Here is an 18115-nt window from a genome sequence, read left to right as displayed (position 1 = left end):
AGGGTTGCGATCCCGTGGCCGGTCCTGGTCCGGTATGGGCGCGACACTGAGGGTTGTGATCCGTTGCCGGACACGAAAAAAAGCCAAAAAGGAAAAAAATATATATATATTGGTGTTGATCCATGAACTGTTTGTTATTGGTCCGTGACAAGATAAACACAGAAAGTATTAAATAAATAAAGTGTAAGCATTTAGAAACTTTCATAGCAGTTTAACATAAAGCATGTGTTGGGAAAATAGAATAGTTTGGTCAGGGCCCTCGCCTCGGGTCCAGTTGGGTGTGGTTCAGCATTCTTTCTAAACGCGTGCGCGTGTGTGTGTGTGTTTAGCACAGCACCACCACTTTGCCTGGTGTTTACTGCCTGGTCTGAGCGGCTGCTGTCAGCACAGCCATGCTTTTCCAAACCTACGGCTTCCAAGGACCTTTTGGCTGGTTACCTAGCTCATAGACCTGTGTTAAGGGGTCTGGTGACCCAGCCTGGTATGTGAAGGGTTTGTGGCCCAGTCTGTGAACAAGCTTGAGGGGTCTGTGGGCTCCAGACCCAGCCTAAGCTGGACAGTTGGCCCAGTTGGTACAGGATTACCAGCAGGTAAAAGAGCACCACAACTGGTGTAGTTGTGGTCAAGTAGCTTTACAATTGGCATCACGAACAGGATTAAGAGCTAGACAATTGGCGCTGTGAGAATTCAAGGCCTTAACCGTAGCACCTCTATGTCATCTCTGTCTTTTGCAAAAGTATCAATACCTGACAGATAGGAAATTTAAACAGAACAAACAGACATAACTAGTCCTTTACCACATATAGTTTGAATTTTTTTGGTTGTTTGTTTAAAGATGACCGGTAAGGGGATCTTAACTCTTGACTTAGTGTTGTCAGCACCACACTCTCCCAAGTGAGCAATGGGCCGGCCCTACCACACATAGTTTGACAGACACTCACACACAATCCCAGCCCTTGTCATATCACTGACAATAATTGGGTATTTCAGGTAAGTGGTTTGAGAAACAGAGTAATATGAGGGAAACGTAGATTTGGATTAATGAGGTTTTCACAGAGAAGATGAATGTGAGCTAGACTTTGTTTTGATTTGATTTGGCAGAGAGATGTGAAAGAAGTATGAAAATGGCTTTAACAAAACATGGAATTAGGGTTTCGGTCCTCGGGAATTCTCTAGCCCTTGCCCCGCCTGCCGCAGAAATGACTGCTGTCCACAGAGGCAGCATAAACTTCAAATGGTACCCCAAAAGTCAAGAGATCAGGACTCTGGTAGTTAAAATATTGTTGGAGCCTCTTGTTACACAGGTTACAACCCTGGTAAACACCAATAGTAAGGGGCCCTCTAATAAGAAGAGAGGTCATTCTAAGAAGGCCCATGTTTTGGCTGCATCTGTTGAACAAGCAACTGAGAATTTCTTGGGGAAGGGGGATAGAATTGCAAAGGAGAGCCAGTTTCTCAAGGAGGAGCTTGTGGCTACTGTGGAAGATGATCGAAAACAAAGTGATTTGATGAAGAGTGCTGCAGGAGAGTTTGCAGGTGATCCCTGTTCTTCCGTGAAGTAGGGCAACATGGTTTGGGCAGCTCAAGCCTTGCTCTTTGCCATTACCCAGCTGCTGATTTTGGCTGACGTGGCAGACATCTACAAATTACTTATTCAGCTGAAAGTTGTAGAAGATGGTATCTTGAAACTGAGGAATGCTGGCAATGAACAAGACTTAGGAATACAGTATAAAGCCCTGAAACCTGAAGTGAATATGCTGAACATTATGGCAGCCAAAAGGCAACAGGAACTGAAAGACGTAGGCCATCATGATCAGATGGCTGCAGCTAGAGGAGTCCTGCAGAGAAACGTTCTAATCCTCTATACTGCATCACAGGCATATCTACAGCACCGTGACATGGCAGCCTATAAGGCCAACAGGGACCTGATATACAAGCAACTTCAGCAGGCAGTCACAGGCATTTGCGGTGCAGCCCAGGCCACCGGGTCAGATGATGTGTCCCAGCAAAAGGGGGGAGGAGGAGGAGGAGGAGAACTGGCACATGCACTCAATAACTTTGATGAACAAATCACAATGGATCCCTTGAGCTTCAGTGAGGAGCATTTTAGGCCTTCCCTGAGAAGCATCTAGAGAGCATCATTAGCAAGGCTGCCCTTATGGCTGACTCTTCCTGCATGCATGATGAGCAGCCAGAGCGAGTCATGGCAGAGTTCAGTGCTGTCCACCAGGCCCTGCAGGACCTGCTGTCTGAGTACATGGGCAATGCCAGATGTAAAGAAAGAAGTGATGTACTGAATAGATAAAATGACTAAGAAGACCAGGGACTTGCATAAACAGCTCCACAAAGTTGTCATGGACCACATGCCAGATCCTTTCCTGGAAACCAATGTTCCACTTTTGTATTGATCGAAGCTACAAAAAATGGAAATGAGAAAGAGGTTAAGGAGTATGCCCAAGGTTTCCGTGAACATGCCAACAAGTTAATTGAGGTTGCCAACTTGGTCTGTTCCATCTGAAACAATGAAGAAAGCATAAAGCTTGTTTGAATGTTTGTAAGTCAGTTAGAAGCCCTCTGTCCTCAGGTTATCAATGCTGCATTGGCTTTAGCAGCAAAACCACAGAGTAAACTGGCCCAAGAGAACATGGATCTTCTTAAAGAACAGTGGGAAAAACAAGTCTGTGTTCTCACAGATGCTGTCGATGACATTACTTCCATTAATGACTTCTTGGCTGTCTCAGAGAATCACATTTTGGAAGATGTGAACAAATGTGTCATTGCTCTCCAAGAGAAGGATGTGGATGGGCTGGACTGCACAGCTGGTGTAGTATGAGGCCGGGCAGCCCAGGTCATTCACGTAGTCACCTCAGAGATGGACAACTATAAGCCAGGAGTCTACACAGAGGAGGTTCTGTAAGACTGGCCCAAAAGCACGAATCTTAACTTGATGGGAAGGCTCATCTCGCAAAGACCAGGAGGCAGAGATCGATGCACAAGCAAGAGGTTTTATTTCCGGCATGCTGGAGGTCACCCCGTTTTCAGGACAGGAGCGGCCCCGAGCTCTTAACTCAAGCATCTTTTATACAGTTTGGTAGGCAGGCTTTGGTAACAGGCTGGGTTGTACGCCGTTTATTGGCCACTTTAAGCAATTTTTAAAACCATTGGGCTTTTAGCTTTTGGCGGGCAAAGGAAAGACTGAGGTATTGACCAACGGTCCACCCCCCCCTCTTTCCTCCCTTGGTGTCCAAAGATAAGGTGTCATGCCGTTCCTGCAATCAAGTGAGCATACTCCCTTCCTGGGACAGGGTGAACTTTGGGCTCTTTGGAAAGTCCCTTCCCCCTGGCAGCGGAAAGTCCTAATCTTCTGGCGACGAAAGGTCTTAAGCACCTGGTAATGGAAGGTCCTAAGTATCTGGTATTGTTTACCAAAAAGGTTGGGGGTTATCTCTACTTCCACAATTCTAGAAGCCACCAAGCTGCTCTCCAACAGTTATGTCACATTTTACATAGCAAGTAGAAGTGGCTGTGGAATCCCTCAGCTCAGACCCGGTCCAGTCCATAGATGAGAACAAATTTATCAATGCTTCCCACCTGGTGTACAATAGCATCCAGTACATCAGGAAAGCAGTGCTGATGATAAGGACCCCTGAGGAGTTGGATGACTCTGGCTTTGAGATGGAAGATTTCAATGTCAAAGTAGGACAAGTGTTGAGACTGAAGGTGATCAGCTGATAGCCAGCCAGAGTGCCCAGGAGATCATGGCTCAGCCTCCCCAGGAGCAAAAAACGAAGATTGCAGAACAGGTGGCCAGCTTTCAGGAAGAAGAGAGCAAGCTGGATTCTGAAGTGTCCAAGAGGGATGATAGTGGCAATAATATCATCATGCTGGCGAAGCACATGTGCATGATTATGGTGGAGATGACTGACTTCACTTGAAGTTAAGGACCACTAAAAAATACATCAGATATGATCAGTGCTGCCAGGAAAATTGCTGAGACAGGATCCAGGATGGATAAGCTTGGCTGTACCATTGCAGACCGTTGCCCAGAGTTGGCCTGGAAGCAGGACCTGCTGGCCTACCTGCAGCACTTCGCCCCCTACTGCCACCAGCTTGACATCTGCAGCAAAGTCAAGGTTGAGGTACAGAACCTGGGTGGAGAGCTCGTTGTCTCCGGGGTGGACAGCGCCATGTCCCTGATCTGGGGAGCCAAAAACTTGAACACCGTGGTGCACGGTTGTTTTAGTCCATTTTGTGTTGCTATAACAGAACTGGATAATTTATAAGGCAAAGAGGTTTATCTGGCTTACGATTCTGGGACAGCTGCATATGGCACAGGCCTCAGGCTGCTTCTACTCATGATGGAAAAGTGGCAGGCTGCTGGTGGGTACGAGCAGATCACATGGCGAGAGAGGAAGCAAGAGAGAGAGAGAGGAGGTGCCAGGGTTGTATAAAAACAAGATCTTGCAGGAGCTAATAGAGCGAGAACTCACTCATTACTCACCCCCAGAGCATTAATCCATTCATGAGAGATCCACCCCTATGACTCAATCAGTTTCCAATACCACCACATTGGGGATCAAATTTCCACATGAGTTTTGGAGGGGACAACACATCCAAACTCCAACAGTGAAGGCGTCCTACGTAGCCTCTGCTGAATACCAAAAGCTTCTGGGCGTGGCTTCCCTCAACCTTCCTGCCGTGTCCTGGAAGAAGAAGGTGTCGGACAAAAAGCCCTTGATGAAGGGAGAGAAACAGGAGAAACAGACCAAGATTAAACGAGCATCTCAGGAGAAGCACATGAGTCCCGTGCAGGCCCTCAGCGAGTTCAAAGCCATGGACAGTATCTAAGTCTGCCCAAGACAGCTGCCCCCACGCCTCGGTGCCCTTGAAGATCAATCACTTCTTCACTCAGATATATATTTGCTAAATAGAACACTGATGGTAGATTCCATTGGGAAATAGGCAGATTTTGAACCTGGCCAGGTGGTGAATTTTGCAAGGACATATTTGTGGTTAAGTCAGTCAAAAATGCTTTTAGAGGGCCAGCCCGGTGGCGCACTGGAGAGTGCGCTGCTTGGGAGTGCGGCAGCGCTCCCACTGAGGGTTCGGATCCCATGTGGAGACCGGTTCCCGCTCACTGGCTGAGCGCGGTGCGGGCGCAACACCGAGGGTTGCGATCCCGTTGCCGGTCCCCAGTACGGGCGCGACACCGAGGGTTGCGATCCCGTTACCGGTCAGTAAAAAAGACAGAAAGGGGAAAAAAAAAAAAAACAACTGCTTTTAGAGTTCAGGAACGTATTTCTAGCTATATTTTTTATAAGCCTAAATAAAAATTAAAATTCCATTAAAATAAAGTACATGGAATTATGGATACAGAGTACATCGTGAAACAAGTCTGAGTAGAGTAGATTTTTACTATTTAGATGGGGGAGATAAAATGGGGTAGGATAGTTGTTTAAAGGCCTGTGATGCCAAGCTAAACAGGTAAGACATTTTCATACAGATGATAGTCAGCCATTCATTCCATAAATGAGTACTGTTCTACGCCTAAGAACCCAACAGTTGACAAAACAAATGCTCTACTTACTGTTACTTAGGTAGATGGGTGAAGAAGATGGGAAAAAAACAGTACACAAGTAAATGTATAGTATAATATTGGATAGTAATAAGTTATATGAAGAAAAACAAAGTAAGGTATTTTAAATTAGGGTGGTTAAAGTACATTTTTGTAGACATTGGAATTATAAGCATTTGAGTCCATGAAGGACTGTATTAGTCTGTTTTTTATTGCTTATAACAATACCTGAAACTGGGTAATTTATGAAGAAATTAAATTTATTCTTACAGTTTGGGAGGCTGGGAAGTCCGTGGTCCAGGGGGCACATCTAATGAGAGGCTTCTTGGTGAGAACTCTCTACAGGGTCCCCATGGCAACCAGGGTATCACATGCCAAGAATGGCATAAGCAAGAGCTCTTTCATGTGCTCACCTTGTAAAGACACCAGTTTATATCCATTGTTACCCAGTAAACCATTAACCCATTACTCCATGAATGGATTTTTCCATTGACAAGAGCATAGTCCTGGCAATTTAATCACCTCTTTAAGGCCCCACCTTTGAAATACTATAAACAGATTTCCCACCCTCTTAACACTGTTACAGTGAGGGTCAAGCTTCAGTGAATTGGCGGGGGGTCATTTAATCCACGGCAAAGACATAATACTCTTGTTTTATCTTGCTCACCTCTGACACCACCTTGAGAACTGTCACATCAGTCTAGATATCTATAATTTTAAGAACTTGAGTCCCTACATATCCCTAAACGTGTTTGTTTTTCTACCAACATAGCATCTTGATTGATTTATCTGTTTGCTGAGTTTGGTATATCTCTTTCGGTAATAATAATAGTTCTCATCAAATGCTTGGTGATCCTTGGTTGTGTACTTCCTTTTGTATTTGTGATTCCTAGTTCACTTACTTGTGGATGCTGTTTTCTTTACTGTAGCCTGCCATAGTGATGGTGGAGGAGGGATGGAATATGTAGCCAGGTACAATGTGCCTATCTATAGTTTGCCTTTTTCAGTTTGGGGTTCTCCATCAGTCCCTTCTGGGGATCACTCATTCTAATTCCCTGTCCCTAGTATCCACTGTTTGCTATTTTACAGGCTGCACACACTTCTATTTCCTGTAGCCCTGTCCAGTCAGAGTATGACTGTGAGATTGGTAGGAGCTAATTGCCTTAGCTGCTCCCTACCTGATCATCCTGACAGTAATTTGAGGGCCCTCTTAATTTCTTTTTTCTTTTTTTTGGCCAGGAGACCAGCTAGAACCCCCTTTATTTATTTCTTTTATCCATCATCTCTGAACTTGTATCTGTTGACTTTGTTTCTGTTTCTTTCTCCACATAGAGCAGTCTCTTTTGTTCATAGTTTAGGCTGTGGGGGGGGATTTAATTGCTATCTCTGTAAATCTGATCTTACCCACTTTGTCTTTAAGGATTCCTCAAAATGTCCGGTCCATTGATAAAATTTCTTCAAGTGTTGTAGATTGTTTTCAAGTATTGCAGATTCTTTCTCTTTTCATATATTTTCTCTGATGTTTTATAAGGTTGTGATAGCAGCCTATACTTTGTCTTCCATCTTTTAGGCTTAGTCTACCATCTTGATCCAAACTTTTAATTAATGTCCTTTAAAAAATGACATAATAATAGTGTATAGTAGTGGTGGTTATTGCCAAAAGAGAGCAGCCAGACAAATTCATATACAAGGGTTCTTCAAAAAGTTTATAGAAACAGGCCGGCCCGTGGCTCACTCGGTAGAGTGCGGTGCTGATAACACCAAGGCCACGGGTTCGGATCCTATATAGGGATGGCCGGTTTGCTCACTAGCTGAGCGTGGTGCTGACAACACCAAGCCAAGGGTTGAGATCCCCTTACCGGTCATCTTTTAAAAAAAAAAAAAAAAAGTTTATAGAAAGATTCACATTATCTTTTAATTACATTTTTCCATGAACTTTTTGAAGTACCTTCATACACTGTTGCATTTGACCACTTGTGTATTATCCTACCTGACATATGGATTTAATAAGATTTTATTTCATTTGTAATTATTGAAACTACATTTTAAAAGATTTGTTCTAGGGAGACAATTATAAAATCTTGTTTAGGGCCAGCCTCGTGGCTCACTTAGGAGAGTGTGGTGCTGGTAGCACCGAGGCCATGGGTTCGGATCCTATGTGGGGATGGCCGGTGTGCTCACTGGCTGAGCATGGTGCCAAGGGTTGCGATCCCCTTACCGGTCAAAAAAAAATCTTGTTTACGTTTTTATTAATTAGTTCTATCTTCTGAACTAAACAATGATAAAAGGTAAAAGCATGCTTGCTATATTAGGTTGCCTATAGTGTTTCAAGTGAAGAAGCAAAACTGTTTCAAGGTTGATTAGCATCTAAAAAAAGTGCTTTAATTCTCTTTATTCTCCCAGGAATGCAGGTTAACTGTTCAAATTGGGTCAGCTAGTATGAAACTCTCCCTCATTTTTGACACACAATTCAAGTTTTCTTCTCTGGGGTCCTCCAAACTCTCCAAGAATTGATCTTCATTCTATACTCTCATGATGTTTCTAATGCATTATATTAGTTATAGGATTTTTCATTGTATTGTAAATAGTTTTATTACATGTTCCCCTTTACCGAAATCGGAACTCCTCCGTGATTTATTTATTTTTGCAAACCTAGCACCATATTTACTCAGTAATTGGATCTTGATAGTTTTCGAAATGGAAGGATGGATACTAACTCGTCATTCTGCAAAAGGAAAAGAACTTTTAATTTCTGGATTCTAGCTTTCTACCCCAAAGAATCAGCCCCAGACATAAATTATGGGAAATCCTGACATTGTTTTTGCTTTAGATAATTGAATTTTTATAATGCAACATTTATGTTTGGATTGAAGTTTGTCCTTTATTTTTATGAGCCAATAGTTACCATTTGGGTTTGTAAATACATAATTCTGTGCTACCTTTAAAAATGCAATGTTGTGTTAAAAAAATAAAATCCTGTTTTTAAAATATCTGTCTAACAATTAAAGCCTATTATTTTAGATTTGTCATGTTTTTATTTTATTTTTTTGAAGGATCAAAGTAACAATGAAATTATGATTGGAGTGATGTCAGGAGGAATTCTCATTTATAAGAATAGAGTACGAATGAATACCTTTCCATGGTAAGAACTTTCATAAGTACTTTTGCTTTTACCACGATATTACCAAATATAATAATTAAAGAAAGTGACTGTTCATCTGTTTTAATGATGTCAATTTACTCATGTGATACAACAAATGCTTTATCCCACTTACTTGGAACCTACCAGAAGATACCAAAATAATTTTTAATTTCAAATTGCTTATTAAAAAGTTTATTACTTATGAATTTTTCTCTTAGAGAATCTCTAAATATGTAATATAGTAATAATATTAAAATGTGTACGGTGTCTTCTACCATGCTAAGTGCTATAAGTACGAGGGGTCTTCAAGCAGTTCGTGGAAAGATTTGTATTATCTTTTAATTTCATTTTTCCATGAACTTTTTGAAGTACCTTTGTATAACGTATAGCATGTCACTTAAATGCATTCAGTGGAATGCTAGTTTATTAGCTGCTATATAGGCAAGGCTACGGCAACAAAGACCCAATGTTACAGTAATTTAAATTCGTACAAGAAAGTATGGTGGCTCCATGGGGTTTGTTTGTTTATTTATTAATTTTTATTGAAACATAATTGATTATACATAATTGTGGGGTACAAAGTTGACTGTCAATATTTGTGTACAGTATGTGATGATCAAATCAGGACAGTTGGCATATCAGTCATTACAGAATATATTCATTCTTTGTGTCCATTAACCAATTTCTCCCTAAATACCCTCTTACTCCTGCCCCCTCTGATAACCACAGTTCTATTCACACCATATTATTGTGTTTGTTCTTTCGCTCTCTCTCTCTCTCCCCCCCCCCTCTCCCTCCCTCTCTCTCTCCTTCCACCATCTTGCAGTGTGAGACCCCTGGGTCACTGTCACCACCACCAGATGGACTTTGGACTCCCCATCCTTAGAAACTGTAAGCAATAAATTTCATTTTCTTTATAAATTACCCAATTCCAAGTATTTTGTTATAAACAACAGGAATAGACTAATACAGAAAATTGGTACCAAGAAGTTAGGCAAAGGTTGGAGGAGTTTGGAGGACTGAGAAGACAAAAAAATAGAGTTTTGATAAATACAGGAGTCCAGGTTTCCCTTCGACATGATGATGTCCATTCCTTTGGGTATATACCCAGTAGTGGGATTACTGGATCGTATAGTAGATCTCTCTGTAGTTGTTTGGGAAACCTCCATACTGTTTTCCATAAAAGCTATACTAATTGACAGTCCTATCAACAGTGTAGAAGCATTCTCCCTTTTTCACATCCTTGCTAGGATTTGTCATTCTCTGTCTTTTTGATAATAGCAGTCTAATTGGGATGAGATGGTGTCTCAGGGTGGTTTTGATTTGCATTTCCCTCATGATTAGTGATATTGAGCATTTTTTCATGTACCTGTTGGCCATTTGTATGTCTTTTGAGAAATGTCTATTCAGCTTCTTTGCCAAGTTTTTAATTAGGTTGTTTTTTTTTTTTTACTGTTGTTTGAGTTCCTTGTATATTTTGGATATTAATCCCTTGTCAGATGCATAGTTTGCAAATATTTTCTCCCATTCTGTAGGTTGTCTTTTATGTCCATGCTACCCAAAGCAATCTACAGATTCAATGCAATCTCCATCAAAATACCAATGACATTCTTCACAGAAATAGAAATAACAATCCTAATATTCATATGAAACAACAAAAGACCCTGAATACCAAAGCAATCCTGAGTAAAAAAAATAAAGCTGGAGGCTTTACACTACCTGACTTCAAATTATACTACAAAACTATAGTAACCAAAACAACATGGTACTGGCATAAAAACAGACACATGGACCATTGGAAAAGAACAGAGAACCCAGAAATCAATCCACATACTTACAGCAAATTGATCTTTGACAAAGGCACCAAGACATACATTGGGGAAAGGACGGCCTCTTCAATAAATGGGGCTGGGAAAACTAGGTATCCATATATAGAAGAATGAAACTAGACCCATACCCCTCTCCATATACCATCAACTCAAAATGGATTAAAGATTTAAAAATAAGACCTGAAACTATAAAACCCCTAGAAGAAAATAGGGGAAACACTTTAGCATGCAGAACTGGGCAAAAACTTTATGAATAAGACCCCAAAAGCATGGGCACTGAAAGAAAATATAGACAAATGGGATTATATCAAACTAAAAAGCTTCTGCAGAGCAAAGGAAACAATCAACAGAGTGGAAAGACAACCCATGGGATTTAAAACTAATGTTATTTTTTGTCTTATTGTTTTCCTATCCCTAAAATGTTGTCCTTGTCCTCATTGTCCAGGATAGCTCACTACCATCATTTTATTCTAGAATAGGAAAAAGGAAATATGGTATGTTCCACTTCCTTTTAAGGGGATAACTTGAAAATTGTAAGTGATCACTTTGATCATACTTCATGTATATCTACCATTTTGTGTGTGTGTGTTTGATGTATTTAAGGGTTTTTGTTTGTTTTTTTAATACAGTGATTTTCTTTTGGGGAAGAAATAAATACAAAAGAAATATATTCATCTGTTTCTTTTTTATACTTCCTAAAAGAGTTGGTCCTGATTTTTCAATATATGTGATCTTTATTTAATAGATTTTTTGTAATTAGTCACTTTAACAACACTTTAGTCGAAATATAATAGTTAACAGAAGCAAATATTTTTAAAAACCAAAAAAATTTTACCAAAAAATCAAGATAAATTTCCTAGATAGATCACAAAAATGTGAACCATACAATAAAGAATTTACAAAAAGGCCTTCATCAGAATTAAATTCTTCAGGGCTGGCTGGTTATCTCAGTTGGTTAGAGCACAGTGTTGTTATAACACAAAGATCAAGGGTTCAGATCCCTGCACTGGCCAGCTGCCAAAATTTAAAAAAATATTATAAAAGGTTCTTCAAAAATCACTCTTGGGCCGGCCCTGTGGCTCACTCGGGAGAGTGCGGTGCTGATAACACCAAGGCCAAGGGTTCGGATCCCACATAGGGATGGCCGGTTAGCTCACTGGGTGAGCATGGTGCTGACAACACCAAGTCAAGGGTTAAGATCCCCTTACCGGTCATCTTTAAAAAAAAAAAAAAAAAAATCACTCTTAATAGGCAAGATACAGTCTTTTTTAAAATTTATATCTGATAAAGGACTTGAATCTAATGTACATAAAGAATAAGAAGTTAACCTGATTAAAAAGAATATTTTAACAGCCACTTCCACCAAAGAAAATATACAAATGGCAAATAAGCACGTGAAATATACAAATATACAAATGGTAAATAAGCATGTGAAAAGATTTTCTGTCATTGATGAAAATCCCACTAAAAATACATCAAGCTATTTGTCTACACCAAGTAGAATAGCTCCATTTAAAAAAATAGTACTAGGGCCGGCCCGTGGCTCACCCGGTAGAGTGCGGTGCTGATAACACCAAGGCCGCGGGTTCGGATCCTATATAGGGATGGCCGGTTTGCTCAATGGCTGAGCGTGGTGCTGACAACACCAAGCCAAGGGTTGAGATCCCCTTACCGGTCATCTTTAAAAAAAAAAAAAATAGTACTAAGTGATGCAAGGAAGTGGGTCACCTAGAAATCTCATACACCAGCTTTAGGAAAGAGTTTGGCAGTTTCTTTAAAGTTGAACATGCATTTACCATTTAATATAGCAATACTAGTCTTAGATATTTACTCAGAAAACCGAAGTTCATATAAAGATATGTACTCTAATATTCATAATAACACAAAACAAATTCAAATTATCAATAGAAAGGATTTTAAAAAATATGGTATATTTACAGAATGGAATTCCACTCAACATTGAAAAGAAGTGAGTTATTGATATAATAAAGTATATGGGTGATCCTACCCTTAAAGCATTATACTGAGTGTAAGATCAGGCACTAAAGACTACATATACTCTTTGTTTCTATTTATATGATTTTGTAGAAAATACAAATTATAGAGACAAAAGGTAATTGGTTCCCATAGCCTGAAAATGGGAGGAGACCATTAACTACACAGGGACACCAAAGGAACTTTTTGGGATGATGAAAATATATGGTGATTATTGTGGGTGGTGGTTACACAACTAAATACATTTGTCAAAACTCATTGAATTGTTCACCTAAAGTTGGTAAATTTTATTATATATGTAAATTATTTCTCTGTAAAGCTGGTAAAACTAAAGATCATTTAATGTTTCATCTCACATCTTTTAACTTTCCTATACAATTCAAATTGTGGTATATTCATTGGAGAATATAAAACAATTGAAGACATGATCTCTGCCTATAAGTACAGATGTAACACAAAAAATTATTATAAAGCACAATAAGAAAATTTTGTGACTAAGTCCTTCAGAGAAGATTATCATTGTGAATTTTTGTAATGGTGAATGTGTATTTACAATTTTAAGACATTTCTGACTTTAATAAAGGAAAAAATTTTAAATAGTTAATTTTATTTTAATTTATGTTTAATATAAGTGTCAAAATCAAACAAATTCTTTTCAGATGATGTGGGTTAAAATAGTGCAGTGATAATTAAAATTTTCTGTATTTTAAAAATTCTACAATGTATATTTTTTGGCTTTATTATTATTATAAAATAAGGATTCTAGAAGATTTACTGACAAATTGCTGTGTAAACAAAAAAGGATACAATCTCTCTAGAGAATATTTAAGGTGTTTTTTTTTTTTTTTTTTTTTTTAAAGATGACCGGTAAGGGGATCTTAACCCTTGACTTGGTGTTGTCAGCACCACGCTCACCCAGTGAGCAAACCGGCCATCCCTAAATGGGATCCGAACCCGTGGCCTTGGTGTTATCAGCACTGCACTCTCCCGAGTGAGCCACAGGCCGGGCCCTTAAGGTGGTTTTTTAAAGTTGAATAGAAATTTCCTCTGTTGAAAGGAAAGAGTGGAATGGGGCAGTTTGTGAAGGACCAGGGCATTCAAGATAGAAGTACCAAGCATTTGCAGAGTACTAATTGTAAGAAAGAACATGGCAAGTTCATAAAATGATGGGATATTTGGTTTGCTTTCTCCTTCGATTGCTTTGATTGATGGGAGAAACAAGGGAATTTAGGAAGATGTTGCTTGAAAGAGAAGTTGAATTCAGATTATGACCAATGTTAACATATTCTGTATTGTAATGAGTTGGTATCCATAGATGAATATGCTTGGAGCTCATTCAATATTGACAAATAGAATGCATTATTTCGAAGTTCTTATCATACAAATTAGGTTTCTAAAAGAAAAAAGATGTGAGTGTCTAAGGTATTGATTGGAAAATAACATACAGTATGCATTTAAAATTTTTATTTTCAAAAATTAAACTAAATACATGGGATTTAAAGTTGCTAAACCTACTTAATCTACATTATCATGGAACATAAGGATTTCTTCTGATCCTAACTACTCACAGCAATTTATACTACAACATTAGGAAAATATTTGTAAATAGGTCACAGGTAGCCGTGATTTAAGGCCAAGGAAAATCAATAGATTTTTTGATAATCATCAAATATGTGGTTTATTTTAGTTCTTAAAGTATGGACTTACTTTCACAAAGGCAACATACTTCTTATAAGTACTGTATGTGGATAAAAACCATATCAACCGCATCCCCTTTATTCCTTTATTCAAATTAGTGTTCATAGAATTGCCATTGCCTTTAAATTTATATTTTAACAAAGTACTTTTTAAGTCTACTTTGGAAAACCATAAAAATCACTTTATGTGTGGGCTGGCCCATGGCTCACTCTGGAGAGTGTGGTGCTGATAACACCAAGGCCATGGGTTCGGATCCCATATAGGGATGGCTGATTAGCTCATTGGGTGAGCGTGGTGCTGAAAACACCAAATCAAGGGTCAAGATCCCCTTTCTGGTCATCTTTAAAAAAGAAAAAAAGAAAAACAAAATCACTTTATGTGAACTGATAATGATTACAGTCATAATGTGGTATCATGTACATTTCAGCTACTTTTAACTCATATTAATAATTAAAATAAGATATTCAGGCCAAAAATTAAATGGTGGGATTGCCAAATTTCTGCATGAATGAAGTTTAGAATAAAAGTGGAAGTTGTAGAATTGATAGTAAAAAAATGGATCAGGAATTTTAATGCATTGTATTTGTAGCTTAGAACCCTGCAAGTCTGGTATTATTAGCATTGTTTTTACAAATAAGGAAGGAGAAACACGAGAGAAATTGAGTGACCTAATGCTAGGTAACTGATAAGTATGAAGCAGATCTTTAAACCCAGGTCTTTTGATTCCAGAGCACAGCTACATGTAGAAAGAGTACCATACCATATAATAAATATGCTCCCTCATATCTTTCCATGTATGGTTATCTGTAAATTATCCAGCTCAAGTACATATTTTTAAAAACATTGGATGGTGAATCTGAAGATACTTGGACTCTATAAATTAGACATACTTCATCAAAATTAATGTACATCAAAAGACACCTTTAAGACAATGAAAAGGGGATGAGAGAGTTCCAGTTCCCATTCTGACATGTAAAGCTTGGACGTTGTCACTCATATACTCACAATGAGAAAAAAGCAGAAAATCAATAACTCTTCTTAAATTCCTCAGAGAACTGAGGACACTGGGCAAACTGCTTATTTGAAAACTGGAGAGACAGATGAATACAGAGAATGATCAGGATTAGAAACTGCTGCTAGAGCCAGGAACTGAGAGAAATTCTTAAAGAGGAATCACTAATTGCTGAATACTGAGCTTGGACTAGATTGAGAGAGAAAAACTTCTGCGGGCTCAGCCTTAGGAAAGCCCCCAACCTTTCATGAGTTTTACCACCAGCTGCCCCACCCACCAGATTCTCAGAATGAAGATGGGATAAAGATCCACTCATGCTTTGGCAGGAAGGGAAAGGTAAGCATTCGAGGGATGCTTAGAGCTTTCTGTTCTTAGCAAAGGCCTGCCTTAGGGAAAACCATTTTACCAGCACCTAACCAACATGAGGTGTATCAAAGCCTAACCAAAATGGGAGAAGGGAAATACCCAATTCAGACCCTCCTGCTTACTTGTCTCACCTAAGGAAAAGGTGAACTTAGAAGCACTGGAGGTCATAGCTAAGGGGCATAAACCACTAAAACAGTGATACCTAATCATAGGATTAAGGAATGATTCCTCCCACCCCACACCTTGCTGCCACATCAACAGGGCTCCTATATAATAATAGGAAAATACAACCAAAATAACTTCAAGGCTCAGACTATTTAAGGAGCCTCTAGATAAACCGTAAGACAACAGGGGAGACAAAAAAAAAGGATACTAGAGGAAATTGTAACCTCTGACATGTACAGTTTGTTTACAACAAATAGTAAATATAACTTCACACTTTGTCGGGCAAATATAAATTCTTATACCAAAGCCATATTTACCCCATTTCCTTTTACCCAGTATACCCTGTCTAGAATTCAACAAAAAATTACAAGGCATACTGGAAGGCAAAAAATACAATTTGAAGAAATAAAGCAAGTATCAGAACCAGACAGATATGGCAGCAATTTTGGAATTATCATAATAGGACTTTAAAATAACTGATTAATATGCTAAGGGCGCCAATGGAAAAAGTATACAACATGCAAAACAGATAGTGCTGTGATTGTAATGTCCCCCCGGGCTCATGTTGGAACTTAGTCCCCAATATGGTATTTGAAAGATGGGACCTTTAAGAGGTGATTAGATCTTGAGAACTATGCTCTCATGAATGGATTAATCCATTCATGGAGTAATGGGTTAATGGTTTAATGGATTATCATGGGTGTGGACTGGTGGCTTTATAAAGAGAGCACATGAGCATGTAAAAAAATAAATACACCCTTCCATGTGAAAACCTAGGTCACCATGGGACTGTGTAGAGAATCCTCACCAGGAAGAAGTCCCTCACCAGATATGTTCCCTGGACATTGGACTTCCAAAAATGCAAGAAAAAATTTTCATTGCTTTATAAATTACCCAGTTTCAGATATTCTTTATCAGTGACAGAAAACTAATACAGATGTGTGATGTAAGCATAGATGGAAACCCTACAAGAGGATCAAACAGTAATGCTAGAAATCAAAAACATATTGCAACAGAAATGAATAATGGCATTGATAGTCTCATCAGTAGATAGGGCACAGCCAAGAGTCAGTGAGCTTGAAGACTGGTCAATAGAAACTTACCAAATTGAAAGGCAAAGAGAAAAAATAATTTTAAAAAAGGAATATTTATGTCACATAATGGGAATACCAGAAGGAGAATAAAGAGAGAAATGAACCTAAGAAATATTTAAAGAAATAGTGGCTGATAATTTTCCAAAATTAATGATGGCCATCAAACTACAAATTCAGGAAGTTCAGGGGACAACAACCAGGTTAAAAACCAAAAAAAGCTACAACTACGTGTGTCATATTCACACTGCAGAAAATCAAAGATGGAATCTTGAAAGAAATAAAATGTAAAAAACACCTTCCCCGCAGAAGCACAAGGATAGGATTTACACTGGACTTCTCTTCAGAAACCATGCAGGCTAGAAGATGATGGAGTTAAATATTTTTAAACGTTGAAAGACAAAAAATTCACCAACCTAGAACTTTGTATCTAATAAAGTTATCCTTCAAAAGTGAAAGATACCTCAGTTGGTTAGAGGATGGTGTTATAACTTGTTATAACAGTTAGTTCACTTGTTTGGTTAGAGCATGGCATTGGTAACTCTAAGGTAAAGGGTTCAGACCCCTTGCCACCAGCCACCAAAAAAAAAAAAAAAAAGACTTCCTCAGACAAACAAAAATTAAGGGAATTTGTTGTCAGCAGACCTGACTTGTAAGAAATGTTAAAAGAAATTATGAAGAGAAAAGGAAAATAATATAAAATAGAAATCTGAATCTACATAAAGGCAGAAAGAATAAGTGTAGGTTAAAATTAAAACTTAAGGGCCGGCCCAGTGGCTCACTCGGGAGAGTGCGGTGCTGATAACACCAAGGCCCTGGGTTCGGATCCCATATAGGGATGGCCGGTTCGCTCACTGGCTGGGCGTGGTGCTGACAACACCAAGTCAAGGGTTAAGATCCCCTTACCGGTCATCTTTTTAAAAAAAATTAAAAAATAAAAGAAAAATAAAACTTAAAAAAAAATTTTAATTGACCTAACAGATAACAGTTTGTTTGAAATAATAATAGCAACAATATATTGGATAAATAAAATGAATGACCACAATGTTCAAAGGGATGGGAGGGAAGAATTGGAGATTATATTATGCAGTGCATGCAGTACCCATGAAATAGGATAGTGTGATTTGAAAGTGGGTTAGATTAGGTGCGAATGTATATTGCAAATTCTAGAGCAACCACTAAAAATAATTTTTTTTTCCTTTTTGTCTTTTTTACTGACCGGTAATGGGATCGCAACCCTCG

The 18115-nt window shown here is 38.9% G+C and overlaps 1 protein-coding gene and 1 pseudogene across 2 annotated transcripts in view; both read left to right on the top strand.

The window, feature by feature from the left end:
* The window catches only part of LOC103598134 (tyrosine-protein phosphatase non-receptor type 4-like), a gene marked incomplete at its 3' end in the record, with an annotated part of 184924 nt that overhangs the window by 130283 nt on the left and 36526 nt on the right, over positions 1-18115 (top strand). Inside the window, exon 10 of the mRNA XM_008582076.1 lies at positions 8629-8717. Coding sequence (XP_008580298.1) covers positions 8629-8717 — 89 coding nt within the window. The remainder of the gene's footprint in view (positions 1-8628; positions 8718-18115) is intronic.
* Positions 1200-4848, top strand: LOC103598132 (annotated as a pseudogene). The gene is made up of 4 exons (XR_551173.1): positions 1200-2913; positions 3002-3003; positions 3466-4236; positions 4628-4848. The product of XR_551173.1 is annotated as a catenin alpha-1-like (transcript).

Source organism: Galeopterus variegatus, unplaced genomic scaffold (genome assembly GCF_000696425.1).
Source record: "Galeopterus variegatus unplaced genomic scaffold, G_variegatus-3.0.2 Scaffold2514, whole genome shotgun sequence".
In the NCBI taxonomy this organism is placed as follows: domain Eukaryota; kingdom Metazoa; phylum Chordata; class Mammalia; order Dermoptera; family Cynocephalidae; genus Galeopterus; species Galeopterus variegatus.
This window is presented reverse-complemented; position numbering and strand designations above follow the sequence as displayed.